General features: G+C 30.2%; 1 protein-coding gene across 2 annotated transcripts in view; it reads left to right on the forward strand.

Moving 5' to 3' along the window:
* The window catches only part of fubp3 (far upstream element (FUSE) binding protein 3), a 42,638-nt gene extending 20,746 nt beyond the window's left edge, over positions 1-21,892 (forward strand). For both annotated transcript variants that reach the window (XM_073839615.1, XM_073839614.1), the window contains exons 8-19: positions 1,547-1,645; positions 1,736-1,837; positions 1,924-2,026; positions 5,394-5,494; positions 8,295-8,436; positions 11,833-11,993; positions 13,674-13,747; positions 14,874-14,950; positions 15,035-15,103; positions 17,163-17,234; positions 17,319-17,443; positions 20,357-21,892. In XM_073839615.1, coding sequence (XP_073695716.1) covers positions 1,547-1,645; positions 1,736-1,837; positions 1,924-2,026; positions 5,394-5,494; positions 8,295-8,436; positions 11,833-11,993; positions 13,674-13,747; positions 14,874-14,950; positions 15,035-15,103; positions 17,163-17,234; positions 17,319-17,443; positions 20,357-20,365 — 1,134 coding nt within the window. In that variant the 3' untranslated portion in view covers positions 20,366-21,892. The remainder of the gene's footprint in view (positions 1-1,546; positions 1,646-1,735; positions 1,838-1,923; positions 2,027-5,393; positions 5,495-8,294; positions 8,437-11,832; positions 11,994-13,673; positions 13,748-14,873; positions 14,951-15,034; positions 15,104-17,162; positions 17,235-17,318; positions 17,444-20,356) is intronic.
* Positions 21,893-26,922: the final 5,030 nt, after the last annotated feature.

The following is a 26,922-nucleotide window of genomic DNA, read 5'->3' on the forward strand; positions in this document are numbered from 1 at the left end:
ATTCTTAAAGACAGTCATTTGCTTTGTTACTGAATGAATCGGCTGTTTTAACAATTCAAGTGAGTCAATGATTCAGTGACTCATTCATAAAGACAGTCATTTGCTTCATTTCTGAATGAATCAGCTGTTTGAACAAATGGATTGAGTAAATAATTCAATGACTTATTAAGGGAGTGACTTTTAGTTTCATATTAGGCGTATCATTTCATTTTCAGAAATCATTTTATATTTTAATATTCAAAAAGCAACTTTTTTTGTAATGTCCATTAAGTGCTTGTCTAATTTAACTCAAAGACTTATTTTGGGGATCATTTCTCAACAAAAATTGATGTACAATTAATTTGCTAATTGGGTTAAAATTAATCGGCACATCATGCAGTTAATTAGGTTAAAATTTTAATTGCAAATGAATGTTGAGCTAATAATTCAGTGAATCATTAACAGTCAATTAATTTGTTTATGAACAAATCGGCCGTTTTAACAAATCAAGCGAGTCGATGATTCAGTGAGTCATTCATAAAGACAGTCATTTGCTTCATTTATGAATGAATCGGCTGTTTTAACAAATCAAGTGTGACAATGATTCAGTGAATCATTTGCAGAGTCACTGATTCACTGTTTCTAATTGAATCAGCCATTTTAACAATTCAATTGAGTCAATGATTCAGTGACTCATTCTTAAAGACAGTCAATTGCTTTGTTACTGAATGAATCGGCTGTTTTAACAATTCAAGTGAGTCAATGATTCAATGACTCAATTCAAGTGAGTCAATGATTCAGTGACTCATTCTTAAAGACAGTCAATTGCTTTGTTACTGAATGAATCGGCTGTTTTAACAATTCAAGTGAGTCAATGATTCAATGACTCAATTCAAGTGAGTCAATGATTCAGTGACTCATTCTTAAAGACAGTCAATTGCTTTGTTACTGAATGAATCGGCTGTTTTAACAATTCAAGTGAGTCAATGATTCAATGACTCAATTCAAGTGAGTCGATGATTCAGTGACTCATTCATAGAGTCAGTAGCTTCATTTCTGAATGAATCAGCTGTTTTAACAAATCAAGTGCGACAATGATTCAGTGAATCATTTTCAGAGTCACTGATTCACTGTTTCTAATTGAATCAGCCATTTTAACAATTCAAGTGAGTTAGTGATTCAGTGACTCAATTCAAGTGAGTCAATGATTCAGTGACTCATTCATAAAGACAGTTATTTGCTTCATTTCTGAATGAATCAGCTGTTTGAACAAATGGATTGAGTAAATAATTCAGTGACTTATTAAGACAGTGACTTTTAGTTTCATATTAGGCGTATCATTTCATTTTCAGAAATCATTTGATATTTTAATATTCAAAAAGCAACTTTTTTTGTAATGTCCATTAAGTGCTTGTCTAATTTAACTCAATAAAGACTTATTTTGGGGTTCATTTCTCAGCCGAAATTGATGTGCAATTAATTTGCTAATTGGGTTAAAATTAATCGGCACATCATGCAGTTAATAAGGTTAAAATTTTAATTGTAAATGAATGTTGCTTACCCATAGGAGAGGACAGGAGTAAAGATGATCATGATTCAGGACGACCCGATGCCCACTGGATCAGACAAACCCTTGAGAATCACTGGAGACCCTTATAAAGTTCAGGTCAGTCAGTTTAACAGCAGTGCAGTCACAGATCTGCAATTATGTGCGGTTTGAGCCGTGTGTCTGACTCTAAGAGTGTGTTGACTACAGCAAGCGCGGGAGCTGGTGGTCGAGATCATCAGGGAAAAGGATCAGGGAGATTTCAGGAGCGGCCGCAGCGACTTCGGCTCCAGACTGGGCAGCAGCATCGACGTAAGATCAGCTCCGGCTTCATTTAGAGCTGATATAAACCAGACAAGCCTCTTTGTTCATTGTTGGTTTGCTGTTTACTCACACAGGTTGCAGTGCCCAGGTTCGCAGTGGGAATCGTCATTGGCAGAAACGGAGAGATGATCAAGAAGATTCAGAATGACGCAGGAGTCAGGATCCAGTTCAAGCCAGGTCAGTGCTCACAAATGACATGTTTGCATGGATTAGTTTGTCCTTTTTAGTGTGTTTCCAGCATTAACGTACTACCAAAATACACAGCTCTGCATCTTTAAGAAAATATCTGATGTTTTGCAACAAAAAGGTCTAATATTACATAATTTGATGATGCTGAGATGATGCATCCCGGAGAGTTTGTTCACAAATTTTGATGCACTTTTTGAAATGAGTCAAAACTGTGTTTTTCAAAATGCACTATTTTGTTTACAATCTGCAAAGGAATGGAAAAAGTGTAAATCCGGATTAGGCTTTAAAAAACAATGTCTTCAGAATCATTTGTGCATGTGAAAAAGGCCTAAGAATTAAACAAATAGTTGTAGTCTGGCTCAGATTGTAGTGTTTTTCTGCTGTTTGAGGGTTAATTTTCACCTCATTAATGTTCTTCAAAAGTAAAAATGCTACAAAATACATCATATTTAGTGAGAAAGGAGTCAGCAGCACAAATTAGTAAAAAAAAACAACAATTTTTGGATTTCATTGCATCTTATTGTGGTAAGAAATTAAGCTTGAATAACTAAAGCCTTTTTATTCATTTTATGTGAGTGCTATTTTATTTTAGTTCACATTCATTTTCAGCAGAATTTTTTTTTTGTAATGCTTTCAGTTTTAAAAGTGTTTTAAAATGCAGAAACCTTGCTAATTTTTGTTTTACCGAATTCTGACGAAGTACTTTTAAACTTAGTTCAAAACTATTAAGAAATGAATCAAATGAAAGCTAAATAAACTAAATTACTCATTAGAATTGTATATTTTTGTAGTCGTTTAATAGTTTCTAATCATGCAATCTCTCTCTCGTTTAATGCATGAGGAGTTTTACTTTCGTGAAATAGATTTGTGCAGCACTTTGTCCAATACAAGAAATTCTAGAGCAGTTTAACAGAATAAAACGGTGCCTTACGACTTAAATTAGTTTAATAAGGTGAAGGTTAATGAGCAAAAGTTTGCATGCAAATGCAACTGAAGTCATGCATCAATATGCAGTTTTGCAAACTACTTTTGCCATTACCGGCAAAGTGCACAAGTTTAGTCATCAAAGTGTGTCGAAAGGGCAAAACAGACACTATTTTTGGAATCAGCAGCACAGATTAGTTAGAAACAAGTGTTGGATTTCATTCAGCAAAATCTGGTCCACATTGCATTTTATTCTGGTCAGAAACTGAAAACAATGCTTCAAATTGAGCTTGAATAACTAGAAGCTTTTTAAGACTATTTTATATCAGTTAATGTTAATTTTCAGTAAAAATTAGTGTTTTTATGCTTTTAGTTTTCTTTTTTTTTAATGCAGAAAGCTTGCAAATTTTTGTTTTACCAATTTCTTTTGTTTATTTCTGTCATCAAAAATAAGAACAAAGCCAGAAAGCAATGGGACAAAGACACAAATAAAAAGTTTTTCAGATAGGATTAGTATTACAGAAATGAATCAAATGTAAAATAAACTGCACTGTCTTCATTGTAACTAAAGTTATTTATTAGAATTGTATATTTTTGTAGTCGTTTAATAGTTTCTAATCATGCAATCTCTCTTTCTTTTAATGCAAGATGAGTTTAACTTTCGTGAAATAGATTTGTGCAGCACTTTGTCCAATACAAGAAGTTCTAGAGCAGCTTAACAGAATAAAACAGTGCCTTACGACTTAAATTTGTTTAATAAGGTGAAGGTTAATGAGCAAAAGTTTGCATGCAAATGCAACTGAAGTCATGCATCAATGTGCAGTTTTGCAAACTACTTTTGCCATTACCGGCAAAGTGCACAAGTTTAGTCATCAAAGTGTGTCGAAAGGGCAAAACAGACACTATTTTTGGAATCAGCAGCACAGATTAGTTAGAAACAAGTGTTGGATTTCATTCAGCAAAATCTGGTCCACATTGCATTTTATTCTGGTCAGAAACTGAAAACAATGCTTCAAATTGAGCTTGAATAACTAGAAGCTTTTTAAGACTATTTTATATCAGTTAATGTTAATTTTCAGTAAAAATTAGTGTTTTTATGCTTTTAGTTTTCTTTTTTTTTAATGCAGAAAGCTTGCAAATTTTTGTTTTACCAATTTCTTTTGTTTATTTCTGTCATCAAAAATAAGAACAAAGCCAGAAAGCAATGGGACAAAGACACAAATAAAACGTTTTTCAGATAGGATTAGTATTACAGAAATGAATCAAATGTAAAATAAACTGCACTGTCTTCATTGTAACTAAAGTTATTTATTAGTATTGTATATTTTTGTAGTCGTTTAATAGTTTCTAATCATGCAGTCTCTCTCTCGTTTAATGCATGAGGAGTTTTACTTTCGTGAAATAGATTTGTGCAGCACTTTGTCCAATACAAGAAGTTCTAGAGCAGCTTAACAGAATAAAACGGTGCCTTACGACTTAAATTTGTTTAATAGTGTCAAAGTTAATGAGCAAATGTTTGCATGCAAATGCAACTGTAGTCATGCATCAGTATGCAGTTTTATTTTTGCCATAACCAGAAAAGTCCATGAGTTTATTTTTAGTATGTGATTTTTTTTTTGATTGTCTAGGATGAATTTTCTGGTGCATTTTCTGGGATGTGTGCTCGTATTTTATCTGTACCTGTGTGTTGCTGAGCTCAGGTTAGGGCATGTTGGGACACACTCGAGCACACAAATCTCTTAAGACTGTGGAGGCCCTGCAGGAGGATCATTGAAGCGTTAAGAAGTTTACAGGGATTAATATACTGTTCTCTCACATGTGTCTCTCACTGCCTGCTTGCAATCCCATGAATATTCATGCAGCTGAGCGATTCAACTGAGAATGCCTGTTCAGTTCATTCACGCACCGAATCTGAATTAAAGCAACAAACAGACCGAAGAAGGAGAAGTCAATGGAAAATTTAATTAACTACACTTTAGTTCAGTGTAGTTGTTTTAATTCTGAATTATACATAAACTTTTTAAATATTTTTATAAACATTAGTTGTATTTAAATATAATTTTTGAATGTAATGAATAAATGTAACTTCATTTAGTGCATCATGATGGAAGAATGCAGCAATAGATTATTTATTAATGGTAACATTGTGACATTCCTCAAAAGATCCTGATGATCAGATTTAAAAGTTACTGTTTTTTTTTTTTTTTTTTCAATATGATTCATGGTGAAATAAATAAAGCCATTAAAGTTCATCTGGATTTACTGGATCTAAACTTCATGACAAAGCTTTGAGTAATTGTTTTTCAGCAAATTTTTATCATTTAGAAATTCACATATCGATTTGATAGAGTAGTTTTCTAGGGTTAATGCTGTTGTTTTGTGATTTCTGTATCTGTATTGATGAAGCCGGATCTGTGTGTCTGTATTTCAGATGATGGGATCAGTCCGGACCGGATCGCTCAGGTCATGGGTCAGCCGGACCGATGTCAGCATGCGGTTCACCTCATCAACGATTTGGTCCATACAGCACAGGTGCGTTTATGTGGCTTGTATTTTATTTAGAGATGCCGATTTGAGATGTTAATTTAGTGTGATTTCTTTATTTTAAAATAATGTGTTAAAATGATTGACGCATAAAACATCAAAAGTAAAAATACAAAAGTATTTTAGATTTTGTTTTGTTTCTGAATTAAATCAAATCAGAATCAAATCAGTTGAGCGATTGATTCAATGACTCATTAAAACCATGATTTGACTTTCTTTTGGAGTTTTAAATGCACAGCAGGGTTATTATAATAAACTAAAATCATAAACATTTTAATTGCTTGAAAAAACAAACAAACATTAAAATAGAAATGTAACAAAAACAACTAAAAACAGCTAGAACCTTAAAGTAAATGAAAATGAAAACTAAAACTTAAAGACAATACAGACATTAAAAAAGAAAACTGAAATGAATAAAATGATACATTTAAACTAATTTAAACTGAAACCATGAAAATCAAACAGAATATTAAAAAAAAAACTACTTTTATTTAATTTACTTGCCAAGGCAACATTTCTTGTTTTCATTTAGTTAAAGCTGAAGTACTAAAATAAATCAAATGAAATAAGCTAAACCCAAAGATTACATTATTTAAAAATAAATACAAAAACAAATTTGTTTTGTTTCTAAATTAACTGTTTGTGGTTTTGAATGAATTGAGTGAGTCAATAAGTCAGTGACTTCACTTTTGAATGAATCAGTCATTTGAGCATTAAAACCATGATTTGACTCTTTCTTTTTGAGTATTACGTGCACAGCAGGATTATTATAATAAACTACAATCATAAACATTTTATTGCTTAAAAAAAACACATTAAAATAGAAATGTAAACAAAGACGATACAATCATTAAAAAAAGAAAACTGAAATGAATAGAAAATGACGACACAACAATTATACAAATTTTAACTGAAACCATTAAAAAAATTAAAATATATATATTTTAATAATGATAATAATCATATATTAACCCTAACCATAACTTTTATTTAATTTACTTGACAAAGCAACATTTCTTGTTTTCATTTAGTTAAAGCTGACGTACTACAATAAATAAAATTAAACCTAAAGACAACATTATTTAAAAAAAACAAACATTTTTGACAAGAATAGTTAGGGTTAGGAAAAACTCACATATATTGTTAAAAGAAAACCTGAAAAGTTTTTCCAAAGTGTGGAATGCCTTTTTAGTATTTTTGAAGGAAGCTGATCCAAATCTGTTCTCTGGGTATCTTGGCTTAACATGTATCACCATATGATATTATTGTACCATTGCTTTGATTTCTATGGGTTTATGCATATGTAAAAATTTTTATATATATATGCACATGTAATTTTAATGTATCTTAATTTTATTTTTCTTATTTTTTTATTTTTATTTTATTTATTTATTATTATTTTTATTTATTTTTATTATTATTATTATTTATATTTTTCATGTTAAAGTTCCTAAAATCAATAAAGACATTTGTTGAAAAAAAAAAATATATATATATATATTTTTGAAGGAATCAGTTCAGTTGAGTGATTGATTCAATGACTTGCTCATTAAAACCATGATTTGCCACCACCTACTGGTGCTTTTAGTTTCATATTTAGGCTAAAATGTCCTTTTTTTTTTAATTAATTGTTGTATTTAAAAACATTAATACATTTTATTATTATTATTATTATTATTATTATTTATACAATGTTGAATCAAAAAATCTAGTTGACATTGCATCTTATTCTGGTCAGAAACTGAAAATAATTTTCTTATTTTTATTATTTTTTATTTTTATTTTATTTATTATTATTTTTATTTAATTTTTATTATTATTATTATTTATATTTTTCATGTTAAAGTTCCTAAAATCAATAAAGAAATTTGTTGAAAAAAAAATATATGTGACCCTGGACCACAAAACCAGTCTTAAGTCGCTGGGGTATATTTGTAGCAATAGCCAAAAATACATTGCATGGGTCAAAATTTTTGATTTTTTATGCCAAAAATCATTAAGAAATTAGGTAAAGTTCATGTTCCATGAAGATTTTTTGTAAAATTCCTACTGTAAACATATCAAAATGTAATTTTTGATTTGTAATATATACATTAAGAACCTAATTTGGACAACTTTAAAGGTGATTTTCTCAGTCTTTTTGATTTTTTTTTGCATCCTCAGATTTCTGATTTCAAATAGATGTATCTCAGCCAAATATTGTCCTATCCTAACAAACCATACATCAATAGAAAGCTTATTTATTGAGCTTTCATATGATGTATAAATCTCAGTTTTGTCAAATTTAACCTTATGACTGGTTTTGTGGTCCAGGGTCACATATATATATTTTTGAAGGAATCAGTTCAGTTGAGTGATTGATTCAATGACTTACTCATTAAAACCATGATTTGCCACCACCTACTGGTGCTTTTAGTTTCATATTTAGGCTAAAATGTCCTTTTTTTAATTAATTGTTGTATTTAAAAACATTAATACATATTATTATTATTATTATTATTATTATTATTATTATTATTATTATTATTTATACAATGTTGAATCAAAAAATCTAGTTGACATTGCATCTTATTCTGGTCAGAAACTGAAAATAACACTTATATACCGCTTTATTATCATTATTTATTCAATGTTGAATCAAAATATTTCTTCTTTAAAGCTACTTTTTTGTAATGCATATTTACTGATGATGGTTTAAAGTCTAATTTCTCTGCCAAAATTGTGCTTAATTTGCAATGAATTAGATTAAATAGTTGTGAGTGAATAGTTTGTGTTGTGTTGCGTTCAGGAGCGTGATGGGTTCGGAGGGCCGGTTGGACCCAGAGGTCGTGGCAGAGGTCGCGGCGATTGGAACATGGGGACTCCTGGAGGCCTGCAGGAAGTGACCTACACAATACCGGCTGATAAGTGCGGCCTTGTGATCGGAAAAGGTTAGGACTTGAACTGCATTCAGTCATTCGCAAGCAGTTTCATTTATTTATAGAAAGCATTATATTGGAAAGTTCTATTGTATTGATTTAATTGTCAGATATCATTTAGAAAACAAAGTGGGATCAGTTTTTGAGTTGGTGGATATGGGCTGCGAAACTCAAAAGATGCTCGTTTTTGAGCGTGAAGTGAAATGTCAGTGTGTATAAATGACCCTTATAAGTGTTCACTCTATAGGGAGCTTTTGAGCTCTTTATTGCACTACAATGGGGTGAAGCATCTTCTGGGTGGTCTAAAACACTGCAGTTCATCCGAGTGATAATTCTTGACGTTCACACTTTTTCTTTTGGAGTTTTAAGTGCACAGCGAGGTTATTATGAACTAAAATCAGAAACATTTTTATTGCATGAAAAAAGAATATACAAAATATAAAAATAGAACCTCAAAGTAAATGAAAATGAGAAACCTAAAACTTAAAGACAATACAGACATTTAAGAAAATAAATGTTGAAAACTAAAATGAATTTAAAAAATGACAATTTCAACTAATTTAAACTGAAACCATTAAAATCAAGCAAAATATTTAAAAAAAAACACTTAATTTACTTGGCAAGGCAATGTTTCTTGTTTTCATTTAGTTAAAGCTGAAGTACTAAAATTATTCAAATGAAATCAGCTAAAACCTAAAAAAGACATTATTTAAAAAAATGCAAAGTTACTAAAAGTCACAAAATTACTAAAACCTAAACTTAAATTAGTATTTTATTTTAAGTTGAAGTACTAAATAACTAAAACTAAATAAAGTAATACGTTTTGATGTTTTGAAACCTAAATTCACTTGTGGCTTTTAAAACAACTGATTTTTATTAAATTATTTTTAATGCATTTACATAAAATAAAATACATTTTAAATTTGATTTAAAAAAAAGTTTAATTAATGCATTTAAATTAATTACATTTTACATAAACATTATCAATTTAAATTTGAAATAAAATATTTTACTTTTAATTCATACATTTTTAATTAAAAAAAAGTATTATATAAGTGTATATTTCTGTATATATTTGTATAGTGTATATATAAATTTTTCAATTATTTAACATAATTGAAACCTGTATGTATATAACATAAATAATTGAAATTTGTATTAAATAATTAAAATAAAGTTTTACTTTTAATAAATTTATTTCAATTTTTATTTTAATGTATTTTTTTGTTACATTTTAATTACAAAATTGTAATTTTAATGAAAACATTTTGTGCATTTAGATAAAATACATTTTAAGTTCAATTAATCCATTTGAATTAATTACATTTTAAGTAATACATTTTCAATTTAATTTTAAAATAATATATTTTACTTTTAATTCATACTTTTTTAATAAAGTATAATATATAAAAGTAAAATGTATATTTGTGTATATATATATTTATATAGTGTATATATACATTTGTTTCAATTATTTACATATATATAACGTAAAAAAAATTAAAACAATTTTATTAAATTAAAATAAAAGGGTGTTTTACTTTTAATATATTTATAATATTTATTTTAATGTATTTATTTTTGTTTCATTTTAATTACAAAATTGTAATTTTAATGAACACATTTTGATTCATTACAAAACATTTACATTTTGCATACATTTTAAATGAATATATTTTACCTTTGATTAATGAATACAAAAAAATTAAGTTACAGAGATTGTGAGAATACTTTATCACTGATAGTTTGTTAGTGTAATGGCATTTGATTGCATGTTTAATTCTGTCCACATCGGTCATCGGATCCCCTCCAGATTGGTTTAGCATGAATTATGGGCTGGTATTGAGCAGATTTGCGTTTCTCAGACCCGACAGGTCAGTGTGGGACACGCATGTCATTGTTAGACGCTCTTTTGAGCGCGAGATGAAGACCACCAGTAGCAGCGTCTCACGGCTTTAACCAGCATCCTTTAACTAAAGCGGTGGTTCCCTGAACTCTTTATCTGCGGAGCTCATAATGGCTTCATTAATGCAGCAGTTCAGTTTGTTTGACAATAGCGTAATGGGCCGCTCAGTCCATCGGAGTGGTTTTGAGGAGCGTTTTCAGCCGGGGTCAGTCGGGGTCAAACCGCCTAGATGAGTCAACAAATGTTCAGTCATCGCTGTGTTTCCCTTTACCAGCCTTTTTGTGTTTGGACACCAGCCTGAGAGCCCTTGGTTCTGCCCTGAGAACATGATTTGTCTATATACTTAAACAAAAAAAAAAAAACATTGTGGACTGTTTGGCTGTTTAGTGCGTCTGTTTTCAGTTGTTTGTTTGTTTAGTTTTTAGTTTTTTAATTTTATTATGTATTTACATTTTATTATTTTTTTTCTCAATTTGGTTACAACTGGTTATTGTATTCAAGTTATTTATTTATTTTTGGCTATTTTATTTAATTTTTTAAAACATTGAATCTTTGTTTTTTAGTTTTATAGTTTTTTTTAAAATGCATTTAACCTTTTATTTTATTTTAAATCTTTATTTTTGTTTTTATTTTATTACTTTTTATGTATATATTCTTTTTATCTCGTGTCATATGCTTTTTAAACTTTTGCAGACCTTTTATTTTTTGTTTGTCCTGGATTTTTCTAACTGGTTATTTTATTTTCATATTTTGTTTTTATTTATTTTTTTTTCTGTATTTATTTTTTTTTTTTATCTTGTGTCATATACTTTTTAAACTTTAGCAGACTATATATTTGTTTGTTTCTGTTTCTAATTGGTTATTTTATTTTATTGTTTTTATTGTTGTTGTATTAAGCATTTAACCTTTTATTTATTTATTTTTTTGTCCTGGATTTTTCTGTTTTTTATTTAATTTTATTTCTTTATTTTTGTTTTATTTTTTATGTATATATTTTTTAATCTCTTCTGTCATATACTATATAGTCTGCAAAATATAGTTAGTAAATTTTTTTTTTTTTTTTTGTTATGCATTTAACCTTTTCTCAGTTTTATTTTTGTTTGTACTGGATTTTTCTAACTTTTAACATTTTTGTTATTTATTTATTTATTAGTTTTATTTTTTTTTATCTCTTGTGTCATATACATTTTAGACTGATGTTTCTAATTTATTATTTTAATTTAGTTTTTCTTTATTTTATTTTTTTACATTATCCCTTGTGTCCATATACCTTTTAAACCCATTGTGTGTTTTGCACCTGTATTTTTTTTTTATGTTTCTTTGCCCCAGATGCTTGATTCCTTTTTTGTTTATTTGTTTTTCAGTAACTGGTGTTTTTACCTCTTTTATGTTTGATTGTCTCTGATGTTTCTTACTGGTTATACCTCACAGTCATTCAGACAGGACATTGTGCGTATGACAGATCTAACCAGATGGTGTTGATGTGTTTGTGTTGTGCTCAGGTGGAGAGACCATAAAGAACATCAACCAGCAGTCCGGAGCTCATGTGGAGCTGCAGAGAAATCCTCCTCCAAACACCGACCCCAACGTCAGGATCTTCTCCATCCGCGGATCTCCTCAGCAGATGGAAATGGCCAGACAACTGATAGACGAGAAGATCGGGGTGAGTGATCAGTTCCTCTGTCCTTTCTTTTTGCAGGTGCATTGGGGTCGATTAGATGTTTTTAAAAGAAGTCTGTTTTGCTCCCCAAAGCTGCAGTTTGTGGAAGAAAAAAAAATACAGAAAATTTGTAAAATATTATTAAAATTCAAAACAACTGTTTTTGTGTCAATCTATGTTCAAATCTAATTTATTTCTGCAATCAAAGCTGAATTTTCAGCATCATAACTCATCTTCAGTGTCACATGATCCTTCAGAAATCATTCTAATATTCTGATTGCTGCTTAAGAAATGCTGCACAATACTTTGTAAAAACTGATGCATTTTGTTTTTCAGAATTCACAGATGAGTAGAAAGTTCAAAAGAACAGCATTTATTTGAAATAGAAATCCTTTGTAACGTTATAACATTTACTCTTACTTTTGATCAGTTTAAAGCATCTTTGCTGGAAGAAAGTATTAATTTCTTTAAAAAAAAATAGTTTATTCTAATGAAGAACTTCAGTTTCAGGGTACTTTTAGTTCGGGAGTAAATCATAATATTGTTCGTTTCCCTCTGGGATGATGTTCTGTTTGGTGGTTTTGAATATCTAAATGTTAAAAACAAGTTATATGAGCCTAAAATTCCAGATATGAGGGCAAAAAAGTTAGTATTGTTACATTTTAAATACTATATTGTCAGTTTTTGCTCAAATTTGCACAAAATATTTACAATCAAATTTCTTTCTTTATTTTTATTTTATGTCATGTGCTCTTTAAACTTTTGGGGACTATATATTTGTTTGTCTCTGTTTTAAAATGGTTATTTTATTTTATTTATTTATTTTTGTATTTTTATTTTATTATGCATTTAACCTTTTTTATTTCAATTTTATTTTTGTATTTGTCCTGTTTTTTTTTTTTTTTTTAATTGTTTTATTTATTTTATTTAATGTATATAATTTTTTTATCTAATCATATACTTTTTAAACTTTTGCAGACTCTATATATTTGTTTGGCCCTGATGTTTCTAAATGTTTATTTATTTTTTTATTTTTTTATTTTTTTTATAATGCATGTAACCTTTTATATCATTTTAATTTCATTTTTGTATTTGTTGTGGATTTTTCTGATTATTTTATTAAAAAATATATATATTTATTTTTGTTTTAATTTTTGTGTGTATTTTTCTTGTCGTATACGTTTTAAACTTTTGCAGACTATATATATTTGTTTGTCCCTGATGTTTCTAAATGGTTAGTTTATTTTTTTGTATTTATTTATTTATTTTAGTAAGTATTTAAATTTTATTTTTTGTTTGCCCTGGATTTTTCTAACTGGTTATTTTTATTTACATTTTCTGTTATTTACTTATTTTTGTTTTATTTTTTCATGGATTTTTGTTTTATCTCGTGTCATATACTTTTTAAACTTTTGCTAAATATTTTAGTTTGTCCCTGATTTGGAAACGGATGCATTTAGTTTTTCAGAATTCACAGATAAATATAATCTTCAGAGGAAAAGCATGAATTGAAATAGAAATCTTTTGTAACATTATTATCACTTTTGATCAATTTAATGCATCTTTGGATGGAAGTATTAATTTCTTTAAAAAAAAAATTTGTTTCTGGAGATGGTGCATCCTATCAAATGGACTATTATCTGTTCAGTCTCTTATGTCTAATTTTGTTTCTTCCTCATGTAGGCGTCTGGAATGGGAGGAAGCAGCAGTTTTGGACTCAGTCCTTTCACCCAAGGACCAGCGACTCCTCATCAGAAGTGAGTGCCTTCCTTCCTTCCTTTTATTTCCTCTCTGCCTTTTGGGTTTATTCTGATCAACAACTGCAGTTTCAGGGTATTTTTAGTTTGGCAGTAAATCAAATATTGTTTCCTTCCGGGATGGTGTTTTGTTTGGTTGTTTTGAGTACCTGAATATTAAAAACAACTTAAAAAAAAAACACCCTTCTATGCTTCTATAATATATAGTTTAACATCACATCAGCAAAAGTGCTGCGTTTCACTAATATCTGCACAACTGCAAATGTAATATTGATTTGAAATTGAGCATTTCAATAAACAAGTTAATATTGTTACATTTTAGATACAATGTTGTCAGTTTTTGCTCAAATTTGCACATAAAACAGAACAGAAGCAGAACTTCTGATTAACACACAGCACTGATTCATTACTGGATGAATCCACGTTTATGAACGAATCGAGTGAGTCAATGATTCAGTGAATCATTCATAAATCACTTGCTTAGTTTTTTAATAAATAATAAAAAATAATGTAATACTATCATTACTATCAAAACTAAGCAAGTACTAGTACTACTACTACTGATAAAAATGTAATACCTGAATATATTTACAAGAAAATTGTAAATACACAAGACAGTATTTCTGAAAATGTAATCAATCTTTTATAATTTGATTAGACTTGACTTTGATTATTACAATTAAATTAAACTATTAATGGAATTTGATCAAAATGAAACTGAATTTGAGAAAAAGTGTGTGTGTGTGTGTGTGTGTATATATATATATATATATATATAAAATAATTGAAAAATTTTTTTTGTTAATGTTAAGAAAAGCTGTAAAATAGTGTACATATTATGATTTCAAAAATTTTTTGATTCATATTTTTGATGTAACCATTCAAATGGAGTCTAGAAAAATTACAAACGGGAAAAACGGGATCCCAAAAAATTTAGCCGATTAGAAACGACGAATGGCGACAGCCCTGATCGGCAAATTAACACATTAAAAATCTCTTAATGATTTAAAACCTCCCAGACCTCACAGTGTTCAGCTGAATCGTTTCCATGAGCTTCAGTCTGGGTTGATTGTCTGTGGTTTCTTTTGGAGTGTTTGTTTTGATGTTGTGTTGTTTTGTGTGCCAGCGGTCCGCAGACGTTCATGACTGGAGGTTGGGGAACCACGTACCAGACATGGCAGCCTCAGAGCCAGCAGGACCCCAGTAAGATTCACTGGCCTTATAAACACCACAGTTTCCTCTGAGGAACATCAGTCGCTTGTAGATTCATTTCATCTTTCATTTCAGGCCACAATGGATCTCAGACCGGCCAGATGGACTATTCCAAAGCATGGGAGCAGTATTATAAAAAGCTAGGCAAGTACCTCTGGTTCTGAAACACTTTGCTGTGTTTCTTCAGTCGAAACATCATGAAGGTTTGGGTGAGATGTCGGGACACTTAAGAGACGTGGCTGAGAGGGTTTTATTTTCCTGACTAGCAATTTTCCTAGTCTGCTGTATTATTTTCTGCCACTTGGAGTGGAATACTCTTGTTGTTTTTCATTACTCGTCCTGATAAAAGCCTCCGATGAACTTCTGTTGGATCACACAGAAAGCCCAAAGGGATGTGATCTGTTATTGACAGTTACAGCTTTATAACAGTTAAATGTCTAAAACGGAAAAGAAAAAAAATGTTTTCAGCCTCTTTCGTCTCAATATACAAGTAGGTGAAAACACAAACATAATCTCTGCTAGAGATTCACTTTATGAGCATTTTACAGTTACTTTTGATAACAAATCATAAACAAATGATGAAATGCAGATAAAAAGATATTATATCATAAACAAACAGAAACCCAAAGGTCTTTACAGCAATTTGTCAAAATAAAAGTAAATAAAGACTTGATAAAATGTTATTAAAACAAATGTTTAAGGAATATTTACCAGAAAAGGTATTAACCAGAAAACTGTTAATAATTCGCAATAGTGTCTCTGGAAAATAAATAAATGAATAATAGAATCAATTAATTCTTTATAAAATCAAATTCATTTTTATAAATGATTTGAACTATTGAGACTATTAAAATAGAATCCAGACAATTAATGGAATGATTCACAACACCAGATAAAAATAAATGTGAATTTAAGGGCCTTAAAATATAATTTTTGTTAAACTTTTTAAAAAAGTTTTCATGCTTTTTGGTTTATATTTTTCATGTAAAAATTAAAATAGAGTCTAGAAAATGTTAAACGGACAAAACGCAATCCAGAAAAAGTATAACTGATTTCATAGGCCGTACTTAGTTCATTTGTGTCTTTAGTTTGTTACTTGCATCTGTTCTTACTAATAACAAAGATAAAATAACAAAAATGACTGTATCATATAAACACTGGCATTTTTTTATTACTTTTTTTTTTTTAAATAGATAAAATAACTATATAATTTTCAACACTGTCAAACATTTCTATAATAATAATAATAATAATATAGTGATAAGTAATCGTTACTATTTTTATTATTAATTTATTATTAAATATAAAAATGACTAATAAACAAATTAAAAAATATTACTAATGTAGTATTTTACATTAAATCTGAAAAAAAAGAGTATTAGTAAATTAATATAAAAATAATACATTTATAATTCATAATTTTTTATAACATTTTAACTGTTAAATGCAACATTTAATATTTATGGCTATACTAATTTCTTGATTTTCTAAGTTTAAAACCATCCAAATGTAATGTTGACCTGGGAACCCTTACTTCACTGCAAAAAATGCTTTTCTTAGATTTTTTGTCTTGTTTCCAGCCAAAATATCAAAAAAAAAAAAAAAAAAAAAAAAAAACTTGAATCAGGAAGGATTTTCTAGACAAGTAAAAATTATCTTGTTTTTAGTTAAAAGTTTTAGTTTTTAGTTTTTGCTTAAAACAAGCAAAATAATCTGCCAATGGGGTAAGAAAAAAAATCTTATTTCAAGCAGACAACTAGATTATTTTTCTTACCCCATTGGCAGATTATTTTGCTTGTTTTAAGCAAAAACTCACCAAATTGTGACTCGTTTTTACTAAAAACAAGACAAATTTTTACTTGTCTAGAAAATCCTGCCTGATTCAAGAATTTTGAGATATTTTGGCTGGAAACAAGACAAAAAAATCTAAGTAAGAAAAGCATTTTTTGCAGTGTTTTTTTTTTTTATGAAGTTTTGGTGATGTTGGTTTCTGTATTTTTCGATCCCAATTTTTGTGCATGTTTTGTTCCCAAATGCATTCAAAGTTCATGTGGATCATTGACTCTGAAAACACCAGATCATGAGCTGCTCGCAGTTAAATGAACACAGTGCCATGCTTCACTCATTGTGCATATATTTATTTAATGAAATCTCATGTGCCTCTCTAATTGTAACTAATGTTCCTGAATCACTCTCTGTGCAGGTCAACAGAACCAAGGCCAGAGCAGCGGCCCCGATTACAGCAAAGCATGGGAGGAGTATTATAAGAAACAGAGTAAGATCGTCTGTCCTCCTGATGTCATGATCATCAAACCATAGTGTCAGTGTTCTCATGGTGTGTCCGTCTGTGTGTGTTCAGCTCAGGGCGCCGGTCCTGGGTCTCAGCAGAGCTCTCCTCCAGACTACAGCGCCGCCTGGGTGGAGTATTACAGACAGCAGGGGGCGTATTACAGCCAGGGACAGACGCAGGCTCCCGGCCTCCCGGTAATAAACACAACTCTACTAATATAGTCACTTTATATGAGCAATATCACACTCATAGATATGAAATCTGGCTATATGTTGGCACTGCTGTGATTCAGCCGTAGGTAATCTCAGTTTGACAGTTGAACAGCTGAGCACAAGCGTCTGTTACTAATTCTAAAACGTCACTTTAGCTGCATCTTCTACAGCATTCGTTCTTCAGCTCGATCTTATATTCACAATAAAACCATTAGTTTGAATGCCCGCTAAGGAAAGTGTTACCTTTGTTGTAACGTTAATATCCTTTCATCTATTAAGGGTGATTTCACAGCGCTGCTCAGTGCATTTGTTTGCTGCGTCAAGCCGTTGTTGAAACTAAAAAAAAATTACATTTTATAACTTGTTTATTTTTCAGTATAAAAGTATAAAATATTATTTATTGAATAATAATATTTAAGAAACAACAGCCATCATTAAAGTTACAATGCAGTTTAGTCAAAAGTACAAAGGCAGCGCTCTGATATACAGCATTGAATTTACATAAACATGATGAGATTTTGCTTCATAGCAAAAGCTTATAGTTTTACTGTAGTAAAAGCAGTGTATTGTGTAGTAGAGTATTATCATTAGAGAGTGGGATTACCTGCATATTATGTACACTGCAAAAAAATGCTTTTCTAGCTTAGATTTTTTGTCTTGTTTCCAGCCAAAATATCTAAAAATTCTTAAATCGAGAAGAATTTTCTAGATGAGTAAAAATTGTCTAGTTTTCAGAAAAAAAGGTCAAAATTAAATGCATTTTTGCTTGAAACAAGCAAAATAATCTGCCAATGGGGTAAGAAAAATAATCTTGTTTTCTGTTTGAAATGAGATTTTATTTCTTACCCCATTGGCAGATTATTTTGCTTGTTCTAAGCAAAAACTCACTTAATTTTGACTTTTTTTCTGAAAAAAAGAAAATAATTTTTACTTGTCTAGAAAATTCTTCTCGATTTAAGAATGTTTAGATATTTTGGCTGGAAACAAGACGAAAAATCTAAGCTAGAAAAGCATTTTTTGCAGTGTAGCATTCATTCTTCCGCTCAATTTCTTATTTTTCACAATAAAACATTAGTTTCTTAATACTAAACACTTTTAAATACTATGATTATTTATCTAAAATAGTATTTATTGAATAATGTTTAATAAAAAACAGCCATCATAAAAGTTACTACACTGCAAAAAATGCTTTTCTTAGATTTTTTTTGTCTCGTTTCCAGCCAAAATATCTAAAAATTCTTAAATTAAGGAGTATTTTCTAGACAAGTAAAAATGGCCTTGTTTTCAGAAAAAACAAGTCAAAATTAAGTGTGTTTTTGCTTAGAACAAGCAGAATAATCGGCCAGTGGGGTAAGAAAAATAATTTAGCTTTCTGTTTGAAATAAGTTCTTTTTTTTTTTTTTTTGCTTACCCCATTGGCAGATTATTTTTAACAAACTGCATATTTTAACTGTAAACGCGTACATTCTCGCCTGTAAACCTCTTAAAACTACATTCATACACTAAAACTGTAATATTTATAAAATGATGCTGGATTTGGGCCATGACACTCACTGTTGTATAAAGATATTGATCATATGTTATCAACACACACTACCAGCTGAAAGTTTGGATTGTCTAAGATGTTTATGAAAGATGTCTCTTCTGCTCACCAAGGCTGTATTTGTTGGATCAAAAATACAGTAAAAATTGTGAAATAGTTTTAGAATTTAAAATGGTTGTTTTCTATGTGGTTCTATGTTCAAATATAATTTATTTCTGTGATGCACAGCTGAATTTTCAGAATTACTCCAGTCACATGATTCTTCAGAAATCATTCTAATATACTGATTTGCTGCTCAAGAAACATATCTGGTACATAGCATGTTGAAAACAGTTAAAGAAGAGATCGTTATTGCTGTTATTCATCAAGGATGCATTAAATTGATCAAAAGTTATGGTAGAGACATATTACCAAAGATTTCCATATTAAATCAGTTCTGTCCTTTTGAACTTTCTATTCATCTGTGAATGTGAAAAAATAAAATGCGTTTCTTAATACTAAACACTTTTAAATACTACTATTATTTACTAAAATATTATTTATTGAATAATATTTAATAAACAACAACAGCTATTATAAAAGTTGCTAGGCAATTCAGTCAGAAGTACAAAGGCAGCGCTCTGATATACAGCATTGAATTTACATAAACATGATGAGGTTTTGCCAGAACTATTTGCTCTGGAACAAAAATATTGTGCAGCACAACTGTTTTTATCATTGATAATGATCATAAATATGTGACCCTGGACCACAAAACCAGTCTTAAGTCGCTGGGGTATATTTGTAGCAATAGCCAAAAATACATTGCATGGGTCAAAATTATTGATTTTTCTTTTATGCCAAAAATCATTAAGAAATTAAGTAAAGATCATGTTCCATGAAGATTTTTTGTAAAATTCCTACTGTAAACATATCAAAATGTAATTTTTGATTTGTAATATGCATTGTTAAGAACCTAATTTGGACAACTTTAAAGGTGATTTTCTCAGTCTTTTTGATTTTTTTGCATCCTCAGATTTCTGATTTCAAATAGATGTATCTCAGTCAAATATTGTCCTATCCTAACAAACCATACATCAATGGAAAGCTCATTTATTGAGCTTTCATATGATGTATAAATCTCAGTTTTGTCAAATTTAACCTTATGACTGGTTTTGTGGTCCAGGGTCACATATGTCCTGAGGAGTAAATCAGAAGACTGGAGTAATGATGCTGAAAATTCAGCGGTGCATCACAGAAATAAATTATATTCGAACATGGATTCATATAGAAAACGCCTGTTTTAAATGCTAAAAATATTTCCCAATTTTGACTGGATTCTGACGCTGTTTATCTTTCTTCTCGTCCCGCAGGATCATTAAAGCGGGCGACTGCAGACCCTTTAGTTGAAGATTTTTGAATCACTGCGAGGAGGAAACAGACCTTTTGTAACAGAGGTTTCTAGATTTGCAACGCCTTGAAGACTTTTACTTTTTTTCTTAGTGAGAAACACTAGCTGTAGAATGACTTATATGATTTAAAAAGAGAACTATTTCTAAAATCAGGACATCAAATTGTTACTAAATACTTGTGTACACCATTATTCGATATGGGCGATTTCCGGGATCCCTTTTGGAGCGTTTCCGAGTTGGTTTGTTTTTTCTATTCTTCCTTTTTAATTCAACGATATATATATATATAAATAAATGTGTATCGCCAAAACGAACCCCGGAGTCGCGGCATTTCATCGATCGCGCAATATAATCTCTTATTTTTCTAGTTCTGTTGCAATAAAATGATCGCAGGCTTAGCAGTCTTGAATTATCGTTTCGTTTTGTCGTGAAATGTTTTAAGAATGTGTACAAAATGTTTCTTTTGTTTTTTTTTCTTTTACATAAAGCATTTTAATTCAGTGCGATGAAAAACTGTGATGTTTTTGTTACGGAAATATATGCTTTTGTTACACGAGAAACGCAACGACGTCGCCGGTCGCTTCCTGATGATGTAATTCCTCTTGTACTTTGTATTCTGTTTTCATTGTCATTTTATTGTACTCTGGTTTAAAAAGGTGCAATATCTTATTTCATACTTTTGCTTTTTTGAAACAAAGATGGATTCTCTCTAATATTTTGACAGACGTTTAACTTGTAGATCGTTTTTTTTTTTGTTTTTTTTTTGTCGTATGTAACGGATGATTTTTTTACGACAGTGGTCCGACGGGGAAAAGGGTGGTCTTGCGTATCGTGAGGTTGTTTTTTTGCCTTTGCTCTCTTGTAAAACTATGTATGTATGCTCAGATACTTGACTAAATACTTTATTTAAAAATATATATATAATTAAAATCAAAGACTTTTTTTGGTCCTGCGTATTTTTTTTTTTTTTTTTTTTTTTGACAGGAAAACTGTCCTAGTTTTTCTGTTCTGTTTTCATACTGAAATTTGTCAAAGATTGTGAATGTGTAATTTGAAATTTGATGTTGCATCTTGCTGACGGATGAGAAGTTTTATGTGTGTGTTTCTGTAAACTTCGACTTTTTCAAGCGTTCAAGACTGCTAAGCCTCGGAGAGCCTACCTGTGTATTGATTAATTGTAGTTTTTTATATTGGAAGTATTGGAAGATCAAACGTTCTTGTCTTATTTGGTACCGCCGCCGGTCTCTCCATCCCTCGACTTCACCAGTACACACTGTGGACTCCTGTACAGTCCCGAACCCATAACTTTTTAATTCAGTTTTTGCTTTCTACTCTGTGTGATCTAATATATGTATGATTGATTAGTTACAAATTGATCTAGTATTAACTTCATTGCTTAATGAAAAGGGATATTATAATTTCAAAATGTTTAATTTTAGTGTTTCTTTTCTTCCTCATGTGTACAGGTAACCATGTATTAAAATGATCGAAAGACTACATCTTTTTGCTGCCTTTTCTTTGCTCGCCGGCCTCCTCCTCCTCACACAGATCTGCACATTTTCTGTGCTTTTTTTTTTTTTATAACCTGTATAAAAAAAAAAGGTTATTGCGACTTTTCTCACAATTTAGACTTTTTTTTTTTTTTTTGCAATTTCAAGTTAATATCTCGCAATTGACTTTTTCTCAGAATTGCGTCATAAACGTGCAATTCTGACTTTTTTTTTCTCTCAACTGATATAGATGCACAATTGTAAGTTATAAAGTCAGAATTGCGGGATTGCAACTTTATTTCTCAGAATTGTGAGCTTATATCATTTCAATTCTGACTTAACTTGCAATTGTAAATTTAGATAATTTAATTGCAGCTTTATTTTTTAAAAATTGCAAGTTATATCACGCAATACTGACATTTTTTTTCAGAACTGTGAGATAAATGCACAATTCTGACTTTTTTCTCAGAATTGTGAGATATAAACTCGCAATTGCGAGTAATAAAGTCCAGTTCTAGAAAAGAAAAATGAATATGTTCACAGAATTGCAAGTTTATATCTCAATTCTGACTTCATAACTCGCAATTGTGAGTTTATATCACGTAATTGCAATTCTGAGCATTAAAGTTACAATTACGTGATATAAACTAACAATTGTGAATTATAAAGTCAGAGCTGAGATATAAACTCATTTATGTCACTTAATTGCAACTTTAGTTAATATCATGCAATTCTAACTTTATTTGCAAGTTTATATTGCAATTCTGACTATAACTTGGAATTGGTCATTTATATCACGTAATTCTGACTATTTCTCAGAATTGCAAGTTTCTATCACGTAAATGCAGCTTTATTTCTCAAAATTGTACGTTTATATCATGCAATTCTGACTTTATTGCTCAGAACCTTTTTCTGATAATTGTGAGATATAAACTGGCAATTGCGAGTTATAAAGTCCAGTTCTGAGAAAAAAAGACTAATGTTCACAGAATTGCGAGTTTATATCACACAATTCTGACTTCATAACTGGCAATTATATCACGAAAATGCAACTTTATTTCTCAAATTCTGAATTTTTCTCAGAATTGCAAGTTTCTATCACGTAAATGCAACTTTATTTCTCAGAATTGCAAGTTTCTATCACGTTAATGCAACTTTATTTCTCAGAATTGCAAGTTTCTATCACGTTAATGCAACTTTATTTCTCAGAATTGCAAGTTTCTATCACGTTAATGCAACTTTATTTCTCAGAATTGCAAGTTTATATCATGCAATTCTGACTTTATTGCTCAGAACCTTTTTCTGATAATTGTGTGATATAAACTGGCAATTGCGAGTTATAAAGTCCAGTTCTGAGAAAAAAAGACTAATGTTCACAGAATTGCGAGTTTATATCACACAATTCTGACTTTATAACTGGCAATTATATCACGAAAATGCAACTTTATTTCTCAAATTCTGAATTTTTCTCAGAATTGCGTCATAAACGTGCAATTCTGACTTTTTTTTTCTCTCAAAACTGATATAGATGCACAATTGTAAGTTATAAAGTCAGAATTGCGGGATTGCAACTTTATTTCTCAGAATTGTGAGCTTATATCATGCAATTCTGACTTAACTTGCAATTGTAAATTTATATAATTTAATTGCAGCTTTATTTTTTGGAATTGCAAGTTATATCACGCAATACTGACATTTTTTTCAGAACTGTGAGATAATTGCACAATTCTGACTACTTTCTCAAAATTGTGAGATATAAACTCGCAATTGCGAGTAATAAAGTCCAGTTCTAGAAAGGAAAAATTAATATGTTCACAAAATTGCAAGTTTATATCTCAATTCTGACTTCATAACTCGTAATTGTAACTTTATTTCTCAAATTCTGACTATAACTCGCAATTGTGAGTTTATATCACGTAATTGCAATTCTGAGCATTACAGTTACAATTACGTGATATAAACTAACAATTGCGAGTTATAGTCAGAGCTGAGATATAAACTCATTTGTCACTTAATTGCAACTTTAGTTATTATCATGCAGTTCTAACTTTATTTGCAAGTTTATATTGCAATTCTGACTATAACTCGGAATTGGTCATTTATATCACGTAATTCTGACTATTTCTCAGAATTGCAAGTTTCTATCACGTAAATGCAACTTTATTTCTCAAAATTGTACGTTTATATCATGCAATTCTGACTTTATTGCTCAGAACCTTCTTCTGATAATTGTGAGATATAAACTGGCAATTGCAAGTTATAAAGTCCAGTTCTGAGAAAAAAAGACTAATGTTCACAGAATTGCGAGTTTATATCACACAATTCTGACTTTATAACTGGCAATTATATCACGAAAATGCAACTTTATTTCTCAAATTCTGACTATTTCTCAGAATTGTGAGTTTCTATCACGTAGTTCTGAGAAATAAAGTTGCAATTAGGAGTTCTAAAGTCAGAACTGTGAGATATAAACTCACTTATATCACTTAATTGCAACTTTATTTTTCAAAATTGCAAGTTATATCACACAATACTTTTTCTCAGAATTGGGAGTTTATATAAAAAAAGTCCAAATTGCAAGTTTGTATCATGCAATTCTGAGTTTATTTCTGAATTGCAAGTTTATAACAAGCAGTTCTGACTTATAAGCTCACAATTGCAAGTATTATCACATAATTGCAACTTTATTTTTCAGAACTGTGAGATAAATGCACAATTACGAGTTATAAAGTCCAGTTCTGAGGAGAAAAATGTTCACAGAATTACTATTTATATCGCACAATTCTGAATTTATATCATGTAAATGCACCTTTATTTTTCAAAACTGACATAAATGCACAATTGCTAGATGTAAAGTCAGAATTGTGAGATATAAACTCGCAATTGCAAGTTATAGTCCAGTTCTGAGGAACTTGCAACTTTATTCCTCAGAATTGAGTTTATATCATGCAATTCTGACTTAATACTCAATTGTGAGTTATAAAGTCCAGTTCTGAGGAGAAAAAAAAAATGTTCACAGAATTAATGTCTCACAATTCTGACTTTGTAACTCGCAATTGTGAGTTTATATCACTTAATTCTAACTTTATTTCTCAGAATTGCAAGTTTGTATCTTGCAATTCTGATTTTATAACTTACAATTGTGAGTGTATATCACGTAATTGCAACATTATTTTTCAGAATTGTGAGTTTACATCTCACAAATCTAAGAAAAACAGTCAGAATTGTGAGATGTCGCACCTTTATTTTTTATTCAGTGGCGGAAACAGGCTTCCATAGAAAGCAAGTCAAATGTGATCAAATGGGCAAAAAGATAATTAGAGTTTTCATATTTGCTATTTCTGTGTAGTTCAGCTCAACTCAAAGGAAAAGTTTATCAGATTTGTATAAATGTGTGATTCCATCAGTGTCTCACCAATGGATCCTCTGCAGTGAATGGGTGCCGTCAGAATGATAGTCTAAACAGCTGATAAAAACACCGCAATAATCCACACCACTCCAGTCCATCAGTTAACATCTGGACAAGACAAACGCTCAAACAAATCCAGCATTAAGACATTTTCAACCGAACTCCATAATCCATAATAAAAAGTGGTCTGGTCTGAATCAGGAGAGAAATCTGCACAGATCAAGCACTGTTTACAAACCAAAACGGCTCTAAACAAATACGTGGCTAGATTTTGATGTGAGAAAACAACAAGAGAAAGCATTATTATGGATTACAGACTCAATGTATTTGAGTTAAAAATGTCTCAGTGATGGATTTGTTTGAGCTTTTGTCTTGTCAAGATGTTAACTGATGGACTGGAGTGGGTTATTGTGGATTATTGAGATGTTTTTATCAGCTGTTTGGACTCTCATTCTGACGGCACCCATTCACTCCAGAGGATCCACTGGTGAGACAGTGATAGAATGACACATTTATACAAATCTGATGAAGAAACAAACTCATCTACACCTTGGATGAAATAAAGGTAAGCATATTTTCAGCAGTTTTTAATTTTTGCATGATCGATTCCTTTAATAATTTAAAGAGCCGGTGTTCTGAAGAGTCTTGGGTAATGCATCTGGTTTGGTGTTTCCTGTAATTGAAAGCACAGTGGTGTGTGAGTGAGTGTGTGTTTAGTGAGAGGTGGTTTGTGGGAGGATTCATTGGTCTAAATGGATTTTTAAACACAGATGAGTTTCCTTTCTTCTGCCCTCAGGCGTTCACAGATAAAACACTCGACTTCAGGGAGTGGCAGCTGTGTGTGTGGTTTGTCTCCATTCTGTTGCATGTTCCTATTTTGTCAATCAATTTCCTCTGTCTGTTAGTGGTGCATGTTATTATAATTGCACTGCAAAAAATGATTTTCTTACTTAGTATTTTTGTCTTGGTTTCTATTATAATTATCTAAAAGTTCTTGAATCAAGATGCATTTACTTGACAAGTAAAACCACTTAAGATATAATGTCTTGTCCTCTAAAAAAAAGTATCAAAATGTTAGTTTTTGCTTAAAACAAGCTAAAATATCTGCCAATGGTGCATGAAAAAAAATCTTGTTTAGCCTTTGAATTAAGATTATTTTTCTTACCCCACTGGCAGATATTTATGCTTGTTTTAAGCAAAAGCTAACCAAATTTGGATAATTTCTTTTAGAAAACAAGACTTAATATCTTATTTTAATTGTCAAGTAAATGCATCTTGATTCAATAATGTTTAGATATTTATAATAGATGTTTAGATAATTTAAATAGATTAAAATGCAATGAATTTACATTCAAATCTGAGTTATGTTTCTTAATGGCTTGTTGCTGTTAGTAAATATAAATGCATGCCTGATCACATATTTCTGTTTTTTTAGTAGTTTCCCTGTTTTGATGCGGCAAAGAAAGACTGAAACGGATCACGATGGACAGAATCAGGGTTCAGTGATGATGATATGTGAGTATATGTATAATGGTTATTTATATGCAGCTTTCTATGCAATGCAATTATTTGTAGCACTAGGCAAAAATACATTGTATGGGTCAAATTTTCAGATATTGGAGATATTT

This window comes from Garra rufa, chromosome 5 (assembly GCF_049309525.1).
Source record: "Garra rufa chromosome 5, GarRuf1.0, whole genome shotgun sequence".
Lineage (NCBI taxonomy): Eukaryota > Metazoa > Chordata > Actinopteri > Cypriniformes > Cyprinidae > Garra > Garra rufa.